The sequence below is a fragment of the Betta splendens genome, chromosome 22, assembly GCF_900634795.4.
Source record: "Betta splendens chromosome 22, fBetSpl5.4, whole genome shotgun sequence".
In the NCBI taxonomy this organism is placed as follows: domain Eukaryota; kingdom Metazoa; phylum Chordata; class Actinopteri; order Anabantiformes; family Osphronemidae; genus Betta; species Betta splendens.
The window spans coordinates 1,791,799-1,810,518 of record NC_040900.2 but is presented as its reverse complement, the minus strand read 5'-3'; the positions used below and the strand labels follow the sequence as shown (position 1 = coordinate 1,810,518).

Here is an 18,720-nt window from a genome sequence, read left to right as displayed (position 1 = left end):
ACTGAATGTGGGCGACGCGGCGCCGCTGGGCAGCGAGGAGCCGCTGTGGAGGCGCCGCAGCTGATAAGACGCTGACGGACACTGGTGGGAGCTCTGCTGAAGCTAATGTGAGCGCAGGACGTCTCTACCTTCAGTCGGCGTTTCGGGGCACGATTTACCCACAACGCTGCCAAAGGTCCAGTCATTAACCCTTTATTGACAACTCTACAAGTTCAGGCCTCGGGCGTCAACACTTCGCCCAGCGCTTAAAAAACAGGCTCAAACCAGGAGGAAGTTTTAGGTGCGTTTCATTTATGTGTTTTTATATGTGTGTGGGGGGTGGAGCCTAGTTTCTACACACACCGATGGGGTCAAAGGGTGCGTTCCATGTAAAACAACAGCAACGTGCGTCCTCTGCGCTGATTATCACACAGCTCCTTGTCCCACGCATCATCATCATCATCATCATCATCATCATCATCATCATCATCATCATCATCATCATCATCATCATCATCAACAGCAGCAGCAGCGTGAGCGTGGCTCGACTCCAGGGAGCTCTGAGCCGCTGGACTCTAATCTCATGGGTGTAATTGAAGGCGCGAGGTTTCGTGGCGTGAGGACCACGTGAGAGGAGCTGTTGAGAGGACAGAACCCGAGGGAGTGGAGACAACGCGTGCTGTTTCTGGCCCTCGGACCTCCGTCGCCTGACGCTGCCGCTGAACTGACGCGGCGCCGGAGCTGCAGCCGCCAAAACAAATAAACACGGAAAATGATCTGCTGTGAAACAATGAGGACGACAGATCGAAAGGAGAGAGGAGGTGGAAACATTTGATCGATGCATCAGTGAGAAAGATGCAGTCAGGGGAATGCAGAAGTTACAACAGCTGACTTTTTTAGATCAGCCTCAGATTTACTTGATCTGGTTCTTCGATCAGGTCTTAAAAACATGTCCAAGCTGCTGCTTCGTTTCTCTCCTGCTCTGATTATCTCCATATGTAAACAATGAGCCACCAGTGGGTTGAGTCGTGGGTCGGAGGTCACTACCCACTAAAAGGCCCCGGGTCAGGGGGAGGAGAGGGCGCCTCCCCTCCCCCTTTCAGCCACTCGAGGCTGAAGTGGGTGAGACGATGTCCAGGCTCTCACCCATCGAGCAGCATCACCAGCCAAACACGGCCGACCCGCTGGCCGCCGGTTCTGTTCTGCTGCGTTTGAACCGTCAGCCAGCTCATCGCCGCAGCAGACTGTGAAATGCGCTGCCAAGTGGAGCTGCTCGGAGCGAGAGGCCGAGCGGTTCTGGAGCTCAGGAGCTCAGGAGCCGATCTGGGCCAGCGCCGCTCTGCAGCCGGCACCAGTTTGGGCCGACTGACCGTGATGTGACGCTCATCTGCAGCGTGGGCCGGTTCAGCCCGGGTTCGTGGGGGGAGGAGAGGGAGCAGCGGCACAGATGTGTTTTTAGACATGGCAGTAACAAGTAAAACACATATTAGCTCCACGCTGATGAAGGAGCAGATTTACGGCTCCACAGTACAAGCGCTGTCTGCACCTCCTCATTTAAATATCCTGAAGCGAGAGAGACGAGGTTCCCTTTGGACTGATAATGAATAAATGGCTCCCATGTGACCGTGGGCACAGTTCCATTCTGCTCCAGCTCATGTTTGTTTTCCCCACCAGTGTAATTACCCCTCCCCCCCTTAAAGAGCCCAAACTATCCTGTGGTAAACAAATCCAACAAACCCTGGACCCTGACTCAGACCCATAAAACAGGACAGAAGAGGGAGGGTGTGTGTGTGTGTGTGTGTGTGTGTGTGTGTGTGTGTGTGTGTGTGTGTGTGTGGTTGTGTGTCTGGTTGTGTGTGTGTGTGTGTGTGTGTGTGTGTGTGTGTGTGTGTGTGTGTGTGTGTGTGTGTGTGTCTGGTTGTGTGTGCGTGTGTGTGTGTGTGTGTGTGTGTCTGGTTGTGTGTGTGTCTGGTTGTGTGTGTGTGTGTGTGTCTGTTGGCGCGTGCTTGTGCTTGTGCTTGTGTGTGTGTGTGTGTGTGTGTGTGTGTGTCTGGTTGTGTGTGTGTGTGTGTGCGTGTGTTTCTGGTGTGTCCGGCCCCCTGCCAGTGACAGTCACAGTTGATTCGAGGTCTGTAGCAGCAGCAGCTTTGTCCCGTGCAGCCAGCGTTCGGCGCCGGTGCCCTCTGTTTACGCAGGCGGAACCTCCTGTACAGGAAAATGTGCTGTTGGTGAGAAAACGCTGTTTGAACGAGTCCCACTGAACGACACAGTGTGACAGTGTGGATTTATGGAGCAGCTCCTCTGCAGCTACTAAAGTAACAAAGTACCACAGCGCTAACGCTAACGCTAACGCTCCAGGGTCCGTTTGCACAAAGACCCGGTCCAACATTCCATTTCATTACAAACTACCTGCTGTCCGTTCGCTTTTCTCCTTCGGCAGCTCAGTAAAGAGCTGATGTCATTGTCCCCAGTGTGAGATCCCACTGGTGACCAGATTAGAGCCCAGCAGGGAGCCGCTGCTGCAGCTCTTTATTGCAGCCGTGACTGGATTTATTAATGCGGGAGCTCCTGAGTTTAAACTCATTAGAGCCGAGCTGGAGGGACGATAACGGGCTGTGATGTCGTCTTATCGCGGCTCAGTGTTACAAACAACGGTGATCGTTCGTGTGTTTTCACTGAGGCTGGACTCATTTACATCCGCGCTATCGACTCTGACTCACATCAGCTGCAGGAAACCTTGAAAACAGTATCAGGAGACGCTCGCATCAGCAAAACAGCCTGGGTTTGTGTCACTGCAGCTCCATGTGGGTCAGAGCGAACACGCAGCCGTGTGACGCTGCACGGAGCCGGTGCCGGTGCCGGTGAGCGGTCAGGCCCCGCCCCTCCGCCTGCGGCGGCGGCGGCTGTCGGTCGCCACACTCGACCGCGCGCTCACCGCCTCCCCCGGCGTCGCAGCCGCTCGGGGCCCCGTCCCACGCGCCCCGTCGTCACCGCAGCAGCGCAGTCACAGGAAGCCCTCGCGTCTGCGGCGCGGCTGGTTCCCCGCGCGCCCCACGCACGCGCGCGCACGCACGCACGCTCGGGCCACTTCACTTTCACGTCGCCTGCGCTGATGCTGCGGGTGCGGGAGGTGTTTGGAGCTCAGAGCAGCTTCTCTTGTCCTCAGGTCACAGCTGTAGTTTAAACAGCGCAGCTTCACGTCACCACCCTCACGTCTGCATCTGAAATTCAATCAGACACGTCTGTGAAGAGCATTATTTATGAGCGGACCTGTTCGCTGGAATGAGTGGCCGCGGCCCCCGCTGTGCTTCCGCTGGGACCGCCTGTCAGGAGCCTGTTTTTAATGGAGCGATTGAGCCAAAACATCACAAACAAAGCGTCTGCCTAAAACCTGGAACGGCTGCAGCTCCACGCGGATGCTGTGATAATCCCCACCAAAACCTCCAAACGCATTAATGAGATTCTGTGCAGTTGTTTTGCGTTGCTTTAAAGCGGCTTTCATGTTCTCCCGCGACGGAGCGGAGGCGGCCACAGGTCAATGACGAGCAGCCAAAATGAGAATGTTGGAGCGCGTGCTGTTCTGAGCTCCCGTCCCGCGTGGCTCCAGCTCGCTTTGAGGAGGACAGGTTCAGAAGTTTACCCACAGTCCTCTGGGCCGCGGCGAGAACGGGCCGATCCGAGCCTGGAGCCGGTTCCTCCGAGGGACGATTAACAAGATGAAAACAGGCGGAATGTGGAAATGGATGTTGGACTTTAATAGCAACAGTAAATCAGCACGATGACGTTGGGATAAATTAGTCTCAAACCTGTAGAGAGGAAAATCAGGACCAAGTTGTGCAGCAACCACAAAGAGGGGGGAGGGGGGAGGAGGAGGAGCAGAGGTGAGGCACAAAACTACGACTTTGTTTATTGCCATCCGAAGCAGCCCTGCAGCTCGTGAGCTGGACGTCTGCCAAAGCTGGAGTAAATCAGCACTGTCAGTCAGAAACAAGAGCCAGCAGGGGCGTGTGTGTGTGTGTGTGTGCGTGTGCGTTTATGTGTGTGAGCGTGTGCTTGTGTGTGTGTGTGTGTGTGAGAGCGTGTGTGTGTGTGTGTGTGTGTGAAACACAGGGACAATACTGGAAAAGGGGGAGGGCCGCAGCGCAGTGGGGGAAGGGCGCAGAGAGAGGTGCTCTGTTGTGAAACCCGAGCGCAGAAACTGCTCCGAGTTCAACACTCTGCCCGGTGTTTTTGCAGTTGTTGCTGTTTGGAGGAAGTCCATTGCGTGCGCAGACACACGTACTGAACGCACGCACGCACGTCTCCCGGCGCCGCCCTGAGCTGCTTGTTTTTCTCGCCACACTCTTATCAAGGTGAGGCGATGACGAGGCGGCGCGCGCCGGACGGGCCCGGTTCCGCGTCTGTGAGGAGCGGGTCCGCGCGCGTCCTCAGGAAACCACAGCCACGGTGCTGCAGAACCCGTTTCCTGCCAATTAGTTCCCAACAATGAGCCCCGCCTGTTTGTGCTGAGTGACGCGCAGAAGCCGTGCGCCACTTCTCAGCTCAGCACAAAGAAATCCACCTCACGACGCGAGGGGAGAAAGAAGGCGCAGCTCTTAATTGGCTCCAAATGGCGGAGGATAAATATGAAGATTTCTAAAAAGCGATAACGCCGGAGAACAATGACCAGCAGGAGCCGGCAGGCGGGTTCAGCGGGTTCGGAGCCCTCCCCGTGACCGCAGGACGCCGCTGCTCGTGAGTCACAGCGTGTCACAGCTGTGGGGCCGGCGGTGCGCGGAGCCCCGCTCCGCTGGGCGGCGCTGGGTAAACAAAGGAGCTCACCGCGCCCCGCGGTGATTGCCCAATCAGAGAAAGGAAAGCGGCGCGGCTCCGCGTTAAAGCAGAAGTTGAGCGCGTGTTAAGAGGCAGAACACGGGCCAAATGAAAAAGCAAAACAAGAGCAGGGCTGTTTATTTGATGATCGGCTACTTGGTGTTAACAGATCGATTTCTGCACGCTCTCCGCTCCCAGCTGTGGCGGCCAGCGGCGGTGGGGGTCGGACTGGGCCGCGCGCCAGCGGAGGTCAGCTGTGTTCAGGCGCAGGCGGGGGGAGGCGGGGGAGGAGGGGGAGGGTGGAGCCGTTGCCAGGTTACCGCAGCACCAGCGTGCCCAGCGAGGCGCTCCCCCCGCGCGTCCACACGCAAACCCGACGGCTCCCCGTGACAGCGGACCGGCTGAGCGCCAGATGTGTGTGGGGGGAGGGGGAGGGGGAGGCAGTGTCCCTCCTTCTCCTTGAGTTAACTTCACTGCTGAGTGTTTTCAAGCTCGCAGTGAAGGAAAACAGTTAGTTTTTGCTGAACTACTTATTAGCATTTGACTCAACGCAACCCAAGCTCTGCAGTGTTTTGGTGCAGGGAAGGAGGAGTGGGGGGGGGGTGTATGGGGGGAGGCAGTGGCTGTGGGACCGCTGGCTCAGAGATCGCCCTCAAACTTGGACCTTTGTTGCAAACAACATGACAAACATAAAAGTAGTAGAGTAACAAGGAGTAGCAGCTGATGACCATGGTTTAGTGCAGCATCAACTCCAATACACTATGAGTGTGATTTAAAGGACCGCTCTGGGCGGTCTATCCTCAGGGACCATGAACAGACAAGGGCATTCCTTCCAGTTGCAGAAGGACGTGAGTCTCGGCTCGTGCAGTTCTCTGCCTTGTGTTGCAGCAGCCTCCAGCTCAGAGATGCCCTCAGACTGATTGACCGCCGCTGATTAGCGCCCGCGTGCTGCAGGAGCCGCTGCTGGAGGGGGTCCTGGTCTGTGGGCGCCAGCGAGCAGGTGCTGCGGCCCGTCAGCGCTCATTTGCTGCCATTCTCCCTCAGCGCTGGCTTCATGCAGCGCGGGACCACTCGAGCTCCGGCTGCGAGGGTTCAGTCGAAGCCGAGCCCGGCGCCGTTCTGCGGCTGCGGCGCCGTTCTGCGGCTGCGGCGCCGGGCGTGCAGGGGTTAAACACGCAGGCTGCAGTGTTTTCACTGGCTCCGCAGACATAAACAAGAGCCGTGCTTGTGCGCGACCCCTGACCCCAGAGATAGACGCTCCTCTAATGGGTGTCTCTTTCAGCGCGCAGCCGAGCGGGGACAGAGGAGCCATTGTTTGAGCCCATTAAAAGGCTGAGCCTGGAGCAGAGCAGCGCAGGAGCCGCAAAGCCAACGCCTGCAGGAGGAAACGCTGGGAGAGAATAATAGCGACGCAAATATGAGGCATTTTCTGGTAAACTCCTTTATTATTCAGCTGTGATGGAGGTTGAAACACAGAACGCGACCGGCACCTAAGCAAGCGTGACGGGGTAGGAGCTGTTGTTCTACGTCAACCACATCCTCTGTGTGTGTGTGTGTGTGTGTGTGTGTGTGTGTGTGTGTGTGTGTGTGTGTGTGTGTGTGTGTGTGTGTGTGTGTGTGTGTGTGTGTGTGTGTGTGTGTGTGTGTGTGTGTGTGTGTGTGTGTGTGTGTGGCAGCAGAAGTGGCCAAACAGGTGAGTCAGGTGCTGCCGGCGCGTGAGACAATGGAAGCGCCACGCGTCGGGCTGCAGCAGGAGGCCGGAGGACGTCTGCTGTTAATATACTGAAGCAGATGCACATATTGTGACGAGGGCTGTAGTGTAACTGATCTGACAGGACCTCACACACACGCCTCGAGGACGCAGCCACGATTCTGTGTAAATACCATCACATCCAAAAATACCTCAACTTGATTGACTTCAATAAAATTTTATTGAAAAAAGTACCAATAAACAACAAGAAATTCGGAAAAGGATTTGTAGAGCAAAGCTCTGTATGTACAGCATATTGCACTACATAACAAATTGTCTTTACTTCCATATTAAATCAACACCAAAAAAATAGATATATAAACACAAAACGAGTGCACAGTAGAGTCTCGAAAACACACAGTCAATGTTTACAAAAATGCTACATTTTCGCTGGGTCTCATTTCTTGGTTACAGAGAGTGTGTGATAATCAAGACTGTTGAAACTGAGCAGTTAAAGGCATATTCCAGGGTTTTAAAAATACACGTGGATTGTTTCTGTCTGTATTTTGGTTTTCTCGGTTCTGCTTCCACGCAATGACGCGTGCGAGGAATGTTGCCAGTTCATTTTTTGTTTAAAAAAATGCCCTTTATCTCATGGATTCAAACGGATCCTACCCATTAAAAATGACTCTACAAGCGTGAGTAGTCCTTATAAAAAGCAGACCCTCTTCTTCAGAAAATACATTTTAAAAACATTAAGAAAGAGCATGAAGAAGAAACACTACTCAAAAAAATTCTAAATCAAAACCTTCCTCAAAAACTTCAAATTTATATAAAGTGAACTACAAAAGTAAAGACACTTGACGGTTCAAGAAAATACACTCATTTAACACAATGAGAGCAGTTTGGGACCCCAATAAATGACGCAGGGACCGCGGTGGCTTGTTTCCCTTTGTAATAAATCAAACAGGCCTTTGTTCTGAGCCTACTCGCTCAATGCACAGACACACTGTAGTTCTGACAGCATCAGAACAGTCCAGACTACATCCTATACATTAACGCTCAACAGATACGGGACCCATGGGATCTACAGAAACAAAGTACTTTCCAGTGCATGTTGATTAAACACAAACATCAAGATTAAAGTATTGACACGTTAACTAACTCCCTGTGACTTGAGGCTAATGTGAAGGCGACCGTTGGACGTGGAGCTTGTTAATTGCAGGGTAAAGGTTCCACGACTGGTGGAAGATAATGACAAAGGTCTGAACTGGTTTCGCCCCATCCCTGTGAAATCACTAAATACTTGAGCGGTACTGGAGCCGCGGGAACTGGGAAAGCATCTGAAATTCAACGCTTTCTAACAGTAATAACAGCCGCTGGCTTCATGGAGAACCAAACAAAGGCTTCCTACAGCTCCAGGTTCTAGCGTAGGAGTGTACGCCATCAATTACTGGCCACTTTATTAGGGACATCGGCACCGTCCAACATGGCCGCTGCGCCAGGAATTACTGCTATTAATACTTTTACAAGGTTCTAATCTGTTACTGTAAAATACCAAGATGCATTTTTTTACATCTTTTATTTGAAATAAAGTGTCCAGTAACTGTGTCTGGGTTGAAGGATGATCAGCCACATTGAACCGTCTAAGCAAGACCAGAGAAAACGAGGAGAGTAGGAAGTGATTGCACACACAAGTGTATACAGTAGAGCTGGGCAAATATACAAAAATAAATACCAAAGAAAAATAAATTACAAAAGACAAAACCCACGTAATCAAGGAGCAGCACAAAGAGGAGGTCAAGAGCGAGTGGTGAGACAGGGAGCTACAGGGACTGGCTCAGCGTTCAGACTCCGCAGGAAACTAGGACTACCACATTCAGTGCACCTCACGCCTGCTCTCTACATGCTCAGTAGCCCCCGTCACCACCACAGTCAAGCCCTCAGTCAAAACTGTACCTTTATGTGTGCGCCGGGAAAACAAACCACAGGGAATCTGAACTGAAATTAAACGAGGAAATGTGTAGAGACTGCTCGCCCTCTAATGTCTGCTGGGGATTCTCAAGGAGCCCACGAAGTCTGTCCCTGAGATGCTGCTAAGAAAGTGAGAGGAAAACTTGACAAGTAATCTCAGACCCCCGATATGTACTGCTCCTTGGTCCACACATCGGCCTGGGTTCAAAGGAAAACAAAACAGTATCTTCAACAGTGTCTTCAAACATATTCATATTTCAACAATAATTACACCTTTGTCTCGGTTGTCTGCTCAATCAGTGGTGGACACCAGATACATCCCAAACCCATGAGGACACCAACAATACAAGGTCAAACCATGTGAAACCCACAAAGGCAGTCTGAGAGGAGCAGAATGAATGTGAGATCCTGTTTGGTGTTTAGAGCTGTGAAAAGCACTTCAAAACCTTTCGGTCGCAGGCGCACGGCTCTGTTGTAACTCTGCTGTAACCTGAAACACGGGTAGGAGCAGTTTCCAGAACCTCTATGTGATCCAGACTGTGTTCAGTCAGGTCTCTGGTTGTTTGTCTTGGCTGTGACTATGATTGAAATGATGTGGCAAGAAATCAGGTCATAACTAAAAACCTTCATACGAGACAGGGATCAGCTCAGCAACAGTCTGAACTCTCGAAGGGTGTGAGTCTAGTGCAAAAACAGTGGATCCGCGGCTCCACTTCAAGGGCATGGAGGTCTGAGAACAATCGCATGAAGAGAAGACATCGAACACTAAGGACAGGCGTGTAGCACAGGGTTCTGGTGGAGTTGGCCGGACGGGACTGCTGCCGTTTACAGTGACATTTAGTGCACGTTGCTTTACTTTTAGTTCTTTACACGTTCTCCATGATGCACAGAACATCATCACCTAAACATGTCAGACATCACAGCCACCGACAGCTGAACGGATTATCTGAGCCAACTGATTAAACATAATGGCAGCACAGACTGATACTGATACGATCCAAATGGCAAATACAGTGAATAAAAACATCTAAACTGAAGTGATTTGTTCAAATCTCCAAGACCCGTTCTAAAACTGTGAATCAGGCTCAAAGCTGAGACGCGTGAGCCAGAAAGTCCTAACTGTCTGACATGCAGCGGGAGAGGCCTCGTCTTAAAATGGAAACTTAGATGACACTTCCTGGTGTGCAAAGAGTTTCATGTGCAAAGCTTTGATGTTGTTTGGACCATTTTGAATGATATTGTGGAAATGCGCTCAACCTTGCTGTCCAAATGTATGTACCAAAGAAAATGGAGGAGCGTAATAAAGAGAACAATAAAATATAAAAGTTCCACTGAAATGAGGTGCAAAATGCTCAGTTTGGAAAAGTTGCCTCTTTGGAAAATCAATGTGAGCGGTCACCTGGGAAACGTCAGAAGAAGTTACGCCACGTTTCCTTCCATTTCCATTTCATATCACCTGTCAAAGTTGCTAAATACTCATTGTGGCAGAAGACACTACATAAGGCAATCCCAGGGTCTGTGGAGGTCAGTAAAGGTGGAGACGTGGTGAAGTGCAAAAAACCTAGCAAGAACAATGTACTGTATAAAACTACTACACCACGTTTATACCAAAATATGAACATTGTCCTGTGGAGGAATCTCGGAGCATCATGGCATCTTCTCGGAAAGAAAAAAAACTTGACCTTGTATAAAAGTTGGTTGTCTCCGTCCTGCGGTGACCTTTTGTCCCATCACCAAAAACCGACCCGTGTTATTTTGACAGTGCTGTTCGGAGTCCAGTTCCTCAGAGAGATGAAGAATGGGGAACGAGAGGAAAGGAGCCTCTCACCTCCGTCCCGCGATGAAGCCCCTGTCAAACACAAGGCTGAGCAGGGCGGCGGCCAGGCGCCACCACAGAGGCCCTCGGTTCCTTTGGTTTCGCTGATACTGAAACGACAACACAGACCAAGAACATGCTAGTTAGCGATGCTAGTGAAACTCAGCTCCACAAACAGTCCCAGGTGTGGGTCTCTGTGCTGACTGTCCGTTGACCCTTCCCTCTGTGTTGACTGTCAAAGGGCAGGAGAAGCAGACACCGGAACACTGATGCTATTTTCACAACAGTCTGCTCCGTCCCGCGCACTAACGCAGGCCTTCCCTTTGTGTACGGGATCCCCACGCAATCCGGGCTTCCCAACAGACATTCCCATCCATAAACACATCCATCACACGCTCACACTTTTTATAATCTTCCTGGCAGAGACCAGCAGCCAGTCTGCGTGGTTTGAGCCAATGGGATTGTGTGCGATTAGAGGGATAATGCTATCTCCACCATTGAGAAGCGGAGATAAGATAATTGCACCGAATGGGATTAGGGAGATCATGAAGAGCCTGTGGAAAACATGTATCTGCATGAGTAAGGTACCGTTTGAGCGAGGCCCAAAGCTCGTCTGCAGACGAAAGGCAGACTCCACCACGGCTGATATCAGCGCGCCCTTCACAGAACAGTAGGCTCGTAAAGCTACGACAGACTTATGACAATGAAACCTATAGAAATACCTTGTCCTGGCGCTAAAGCACCGTGATTTGGGAAAGACGAAATATCTGAAGGCAGAGATTAGATGTCCCGTGTTTTACTGTCCATGACTGCGGCGCTGACCTCGTTAGCAGCCGAGCGGCCGCGGTGATAAGCCTCCGGCTCACGCTGCTCTTATCAAACTGGCCTGAACATTGCAGGTTCTTGCATAAGCTTTGTTCAACCAGCATTTGGAAATCGTTTGAATTCTCGGCTAAATCTGGCCGGGGGCTATTTTATTAAGGACATAATCATATGAACATAAGCCTTATTACTGTGCAGCACGACACATATGAGGCAGTGTTTGCAATTTGAAGACCCAAAACCTGAAGGTAGAAGAGCTGTGCAAGTGAGAGATCACCTAGAGCAGGAATGGGCAAGCCCAGGCCCAAACCCATCAGGACCAAACACATCAGACCCAAACCCATCGGACCCAAAAACATCAGGATCAAACCCATCAGACCCAAAAACATCAGGATCAAACCCATCAGGACCAAACCCATCAGACCCAAAAACATCAGGCCCAAACCTGTCAGACCCAAAAACATCAGGCCCAAACCTATCAGGATCAAACCCATCAGGATCAAACCCATCAGACCCAAAAACATCAGGCCCAAAAACATCAGGCCCAAACCCGTCAGACCCAAAAACATCAGACCCAAAAACATCAGGACCAAACCCATCAGACCCAAAAACATCAGGCCCGAACCCATCAGACCCAAAAACATCAGGACCAAACCCATCAGGCACAAACCATCAGTGTTATTGTAAGTGGCCCAGTAAAACCAGAAGAATCTGTGTTCCTGCTGCACTGGTCCCCTCATGAACATGTGGAAAAAGTGGTTGAGCCAAAAAGTGTAAGTGGGAGCCTGTTTCAACCCAGATGCTCGACTCTGACACCAGTCAGTCTTGTCCCGTGTGGACAGCCTTCAGGCCAGCTGCTCGGAGCCAGGCCTCATATCCTGAGCAAACAGGCCAGTCTCAATTACTAGAAAGCAATAAGACACATGGCATTCACCAATACAGAGCTGCACGGGTGGACATCACTGTCACCATGAACTCACAGAACAAGGAATGACCATAAACATCCAGCGCCTGCAGCCTGTGTTCGCTTGCAGTCCTGCAGATAGAAGCCACAGACGCAGCATGTGAGCAGCGCACGCTCACAGAGGCCACATCCAAGCCTGCTTTCAACACCTCCCGTCCAAAGGACGCTTAAAAAAACATGGGCATGAAACCCGAGCCCGGTCCGAGGCCGGTGCCGTCTGGAGCCGTCTTCTGCTCTGTGAGCGTCCTCCTGCCTTCGTCTGGGGACGTGCCGTCCCCCCGGCGTCCCCTCTGTGACTGAGGAGCCATTTGTCTGTCAGCATCACCAGCCTTTGGCTGCTCAACCCTCCACTGGCTCCCGTGGAGAGCGCTCGCAGCCGCGGCTGCAGAAGCGTCTGAGCGGGTGAAGCCAGAGACACGGAGCGGCACAAAAACATGTACAGTATGGGTGTGTTCATGCATCAGCACGTACACACGCAATTAATTGCACAACCACAGCCTCAAATAGCCAGTAGAGATCTGCGTGTAAGAAGCTCCAGCGTCTGACAGTTGCGTCCTCAGTCGCCTCAGGATGTGAGTGCTGTCTCTCTCTGACTGTCCTCTGTGCTGTTTACTCGAGCAGCACAGGGAGCACAAGCCACTTCCTCATCCCCTGACCCAGGCGGCCTCCGTTGTGCGTCAGTGGATCCCACACACATCAGCGCCGCTCTCCTGTCTGACTGTCTGACAGTGTCTCTACATGAGTCACGCTGTATAAATAACTTTAATTTGATAAGTGCACGAGAAACGCGAGGCGGTGTTTCACACTTCAGAACGCGAAATTAAACCCACGCTCTGTTGGACTGAGGCCAAGCAGGTTTCCCTTCAGAGAGCGTGCAGGACAGAAGAGGTTCATTCCTGAGCCTCATGCCCTCATTTACATGCTCATACCATCATTACCGTGTCGCCCCCTCCGCTTATGGCTGCGTAGACCTCTCATTTGGGTGTCTCCTGCGGCCTCTCTGCAGAGGGAAGGGTCTGACTGGAGATCCAGGGAACCACAGCTTCTCCCCTCAGGGCTCACGCGCTCAGCTTCGGGTTACAACATGTTTACCTACTCCCACCACTTCTGCTTTTTCCTGGACGTATCAGCGTGTGTGAGACTCTTAGCCACTGGTGCACCTAGACAGTCGCTCAGCAACTCTCCTGTGGGTTATAGGCCTATATATAAATGTCTGATGGAGTGATGATAAAGCCACAGCGTGTCATTGTTTTAAATGGCGCCCACTGCAGCGTCATGGAACACAGACTCAGCACCGTGTCACCGCGACCCTACTGGTCAGGTCAGGCATCCTCCATCGCACTTGCCTCCATGCCGTGCACTGAGGAAACAAGAGAAAGGGGGGGAGAGAAAGAGAGAAACAAACAGGAAGAGGAGGCAAAGGGAGGGCCGGGGTTGGCTATGTGGGGGAAGGGCTGCCCTGGCCCAACAATGCCTTCAGCCTGAGGGAAGAGGGGGCTGAGGAACTGGACTCAGGTTCTGCATGAGCCAAAACAAACAATAAAAGAAAGTCTGCACTGACTGCAAATCTCTGTCAGATTGGAACAAACTAAACAACAAATCAACAAACTGGAGTAAATATTGCTAAAAAAGTGTGTCGATGCTGTTTGTAACGTGTGAACTGTCTCACACAACAACACACAGCCACCACCTACGACGAGCCGTCATCACAGACCACATTGTTTTAGATGCTCTTCAGACAAACTAATAGGAGGATGAGACTGTGAACTGGAAATTCAATTCAACACGATGAGTAAGTGTTAACAATAAAAAGGTTTGGTTTGTTAAATGGTGAACCTGAAGCTTCACTGCCTTCTCTATTGCAGGCACCGTTGAGTGTCTTAACTAGAGATTATCTCAACAACAGGAAAGAGATTTGTTTGTCTTGTTGCTTTTACTGGCAGCAGTCTATTAGTCAAATTTGTGACCTGTCACAGGAATCTTTCTATTTGCAGACAGTGGTGACAACACGTTTCTGGGCCCTGAGGTCTGTTACTGTCACAGTTTTCAGGTTGCTCGTGTTTCCTCCTCACCAGTCGTAGGTGCTCCCTGTGGAACTGGTCTCCTATGAGCTGCAGCTTCTGGCCGATGCAGGCCTCGGTGCTGCGCTCCGGAGGCGGTTGCCGCGGCAGCGGCTCCATCGCGCTCCGCTCCTCCTCGGCCTCCTGTCGCCTCGCTCTTGTATCTCCGACGAGCTCAAAGTGTGCGGGGAAGTGCAGGCGAAAACCCGCGTTGCCTGTGGAGCAGCGAGAAGCGCGGTTATGGCTGTGGACAGTGGAACCCGGGCCCAGCGGCGACACGGGGAGCAGCTGAACATGCTTTTAACCAGTCAGACCGCTTGGATTTAAGCCCAACTTCCCCGTTGTACGTCATCTTATTCAAACACGGTGACTCACTGACTCATAAGTCATCGACAATAAAGTCACCCAGCTCTTTAGCGCTATTCTAGCGATCGCTTGCATGTGGAGCCGCTGTCACTCATCCGTTATCTATACTGCGGCTGCTCACGCAGGTGAGTCGCTGCCTCCAGCCTGGCGCCTGAGCAGCCCAGCAGCTGGGCACACGCCATAAAAACCGCTGCCACCACGACTGGCAGGCGCCACGGCCGCCGGTGCCGCGCTCTGCTGTGGACCGTGACCTCCCGCCTGCGGCCTCACCGTAGAACAGTGGTCGCGGCTCCTCCGCCACGCCACAGGGCAGCATGCCGTTGGGCGGCGCCGGCCCGGGGGTCTGGGTGCCCTGGTCCTGACACGTTATCTCCCGGAACGTGGTGCGCCAGCAGTGGGGGTCCGGCTCGAACACATCGTCCTCCTCATCGTCCATACGGGGGCACTGCAGCGAGAGGAGCCCTGAAACGAACAGCAGAGTCAAAGCGAAATGAGCGGCTGTAAAACGGAGCAGGACACGTTCATCAAAGACGAGCGAAGTTTCCTCCACTAATGATGCTAACGTGGACACGCCTGCATTAGGCCTGATGAGATGATCTCAGACGCATTCATTATCGGGTCGTTCCTCCGAAGCATTCATTATCATTATAGACAACCTGTCTGGTTCATAATGAGCACCCTCAAATCAATAAAACCACAGTGAACGCGCTGGGAAGAAGCCGCTGCTCTGCCTTCATTTTTAGACAAATGACTCTGTTCATCTCAGGGATGAAGCCACGTTCACTGCGGTTGGAAGATCCTCATTTATAGGAACTGCAGACTGAAATGAAAGGTAGATTCTGTGCTGCTTATTCTAACAACCCTGCAGACACGAACCCGACTCCTTCACTCACTGCAGCGTGATTAATAATTTACACAAAGCAACGCGTGCAAGTAGTAAATATACGACCGATGCATAAACATTTACACAGCATGCAAACATGACGACAGGAATAAGACAAACTGCGTCCAATGTGTGGCAACTTTCCCAAGAGGTACTTGGAGGTCGCTCCATTGTTAATGATGCACTACACTCAACCCTGAACCGTGCAGTGGGTCAGAGAGTTATCAAAACACTGGGGAAATTCAAGTTGCCCCAGCAGCTAAAGCCCAAGTTACCGTCGGGTTGTAATGCAGGGTTCGGCTACGACCACACGTCCAAATTAGGGTCCACGGCAAACGCGTAATGATAGTGTTTGAGGAGAAACCTAAGGCACTCTCTCCCCTGGTCCGTCCGCCTGCCAGCGCCTGAGGAGCCACCCAACACAAGCAGGCGACGCACTGTGTGCATTCACAATAAACCCTGTGTGTAAAACCACTTAATGCTTTGTTTTGACAAACACAGGGTAAGAACATGGAAAGCTCCGAACCGAACGCCCGGACTCCACTTCCAGACGCGTGCGTCGGGCGGTGGCTCCCCCTGCTGAGGGGAAGCGGGCCGGGGGGGGGGGGGGGGGGGGGGCGAGCAGCCCCGCTGTTGTCAACGATCAGCTCCGACGCTGCTTTACAACAGCTGGAAGCGGCGCACATCTGCAGCCGAACGCGTTGTGACGCATCGACGCACGGGCGAAACCGTGTCAACACGTCTGGAATGACACACGGCAAAAACGCAAAAGCCCAAACGTGCGGGTTCAGACGCAGGACGTCAGTTTGAGAGTTGAATTTAAAGCCCAGATAAATAAAAAGCGACGTCCAGTCACCGACCGAGCGGCGGCAGCCGCGAAAACCGGTACGATTCAAAGCCGGTCCGGATGAATGACAGGCTCGGTTCGGCGAAGCAGAACGTGAACGTGGTTCGGTGCAGCGGTGCTGGCTGACAAACAACATTTGTGTCAGCGACGACAACAACACGTTGTTTGTTGTTCCTTCCTAGTCGGGCCGTCGGTTCAAACAGTCGACTAGCGGCCGCCAAACGCCTCTACGCGGAACTTACCCGACGGACGGGCTTCGTGTTCTGCTCGTCTTACGCTGACAAAGGGAGACGCCGAGCTCAAAATCCCCGTAAGTCAAGCGGCCTTAGTCCGTTCCGGCTCCGAGTCTACTTCCATTCTGAGAGGACGGCGGCTTCGAGCCGATTTAATTTCGCCGACGTCAGCACGGGCTGACTCCGCCGCCGGGGCGTGGCGACTAAACTTAGCAACGGACCCCTGTTTAAAGGCGCCAGAGTTTCTGTCGGCGAACTGCAGTGCGACTAAGTACGGGCAACACCGCGCGCCCTTAATTGGCGCGAAGGCGATGACGTGCTTTGGGTCCCGCCCAAAGTTCCGTTTTAGTTCCGTCCAATCATCGGTTTGTTGTTGTCCCGCCTCCTTTGCCCTGTATTCAGACACGTGTAAGGGAAATTCCCCGTAGCACGAGACCGATCTCACGCTACTACTGCTTATCTGGCCAGAAGCGAGCTGTCACCAGGAAGCGTGTAGTTAAAGAGGGAAACAGAGAGACGCGGGTCATGTGTTCGCAGGGCTTCACAAAGCGAATGTAAACCACTGCGGCCTGTCAAACAGACTTTCACACCTCTATTATGCTGTGCGTTGGATCAGTAAACGGACACCGACATGTTTAATATGTTTACACGCACTAGGCAAATCTCAACGTATCTCTTTTAAATAAACCTGTTGTGAAAAGGTTGTGAACTTTAATGCAGAAGATGCAGAATTGACCTAGATCGCGCTAGAAGTGGCCTCGATATTTTAATCTAATCTAATTAAGCACCTGTTTCTGAAAGCAGGTGTGAAGGTTGTTTGTGTTCCAAAAACTACGTGTTTGTGACACAGATGAATACATTGTGTAAAGGACACAAGCCATGAAAAAAAGAAACTATTTTATTGCTACACTCAATATACATTTAGAAACAAATCAAACCTGTGCAGGTTCTTAATTACACCTACAGAACGGATTTTAAATTGTAAATGTACCTAAAGTCACACTCCCTTTAACTCCCTCTAATTAGGGGGTATTTACATCTTTACATTAGTGCATAGATTAACAGTGAACCATGGCAGTGCTGTGTTAATGGCAGCAGGCCTGTTGTTACACAAAGCAGGGCAGGTGCTGGATCGACCCCCTCCTCTGAGGCTCAGTGATCAATGAGGCCTGGAACAGCTGGAGCTCCACATTCTCCCACAGAGCGCCCCCTCCCCCCAACTCTTCCTTCAGGAGTCACGGCCCCCCGCCTGACGGGACAGACCAGTACTGCTGGACCCGGTCCCACCTGTGGCCCATCTGAAGGGGTGGGGAGGCGCTGCTACACAATGCACTCATGTTGTGTTGATGGAAATGTGATCACTGTAAAAGTCACAGGGTTCAGAGGTCGGGAGCCTTTATTGGAACTGTTTTCCTGAAGAGGCAAACACCTGTAACTCCCACAGAGAAAGTCTGAAGCCTGTTAGAGACAGGACATCATCACACACTCAGCTAAAATCATCACACACAACCGCTCAGACAGACTCCTATGGTAAGTTATTACTAAACAACAATCTTGTTCTAGAATTGGAGAAATTAAATTATTTCTGACAGTAATTAGCTTAAGAAAACAAAGCTGATTTATTTATTAAGTTACATAAGCACCTAAAAGCTTGAGAAATATGTTTATTCCATAAGGTAAATCGCAGCACAGAAGAGAAATCTGTACCATAAATAATAAATAATCCAGCTTCTGTCACCGTCTATATAGATTCTAAGGTAAAGCTGATGGACCTGTGTTCACCAGATTAGTCAGTGGAACACACACACATGAAATTTTCACTCTAGCGTTGTGTTACTAATAGAGCGTTGGCAGAATGAGGCGCCTGTTAAACATCTGCCCATGTTTCTCTCCTAATTGATAAACAATAGCGTCACTGACATCACTGACATCTGGTTGTGCTGTGAAAGCAGGTTTTCCACAGACGCCTGTGAAACCTGAGAGGAGGCGGGCATCAGTTTGTGTTACATCAGAAAGAAACTCACATACATACAAGCGCGCGCACACACACACACACACACACACACACACACACACACACACACACACACACACACACACACACACACACACACACACACACACACACACACACACACGGCTGCACAATCACATGCCCCACTTCCTCTGAACCTCAAAAGCCAATTCTCTCTTGATATCTAATTCTCTCAGAGATCACACACACACACACACACACACACACACACACACACACACACACACACACACACACAC

The 18,720-nt window shown here is 51.6% G+C and overlaps 1 protein-coding gene across 2 annotated transcripts; it reads right to left on the bottom strand.

Moving 5' to 3' along the window:
* Nucleotides 1–6,703: 6,703 nt before the first annotated feature.
* Nucleotides 6,704–16,690, bottom strand: bmf1 (BCL2 modifying factor 1). Of its 2 annotated transcripts, none has more exons than XM_029139876.3 (4): nucleotides 16,456–16,682; nucleotides 14,754–14,945; nucleotides 14,130–14,332; nucleotides 6,704–10,381 (listed from the first exon to the last, which is right to left on the bottom strand). In XM_029139876.3, exons 2-4 carry the CDS (start codon nucleotides 14,917–14,919, stop codon nucleotides 10,280–10,282), a joined length of 471 nt encoding a protein of 156 aa, XP_028995709.1. In that variant the 5' UTR covers nucleotides 14,920–14,945; nucleotides 16,456–16,682; the 3' UTR covers nucleotides 6,704–10,279. The 2 variants fall into 2 exon arrangements, with proteins under 2 accessions (XP_028995709.1, XP_055361926.1); XM_055505951.1 differs by lacking the exon at nucleotides 6,704–10,381 and adding an exon at nucleotides 10,388–13,575 and having other exon boundaries at nucleotides 16,456–16,690.
* Nucleotides 16,691–18,720: the final 2,030 nt, after the last annotated feature.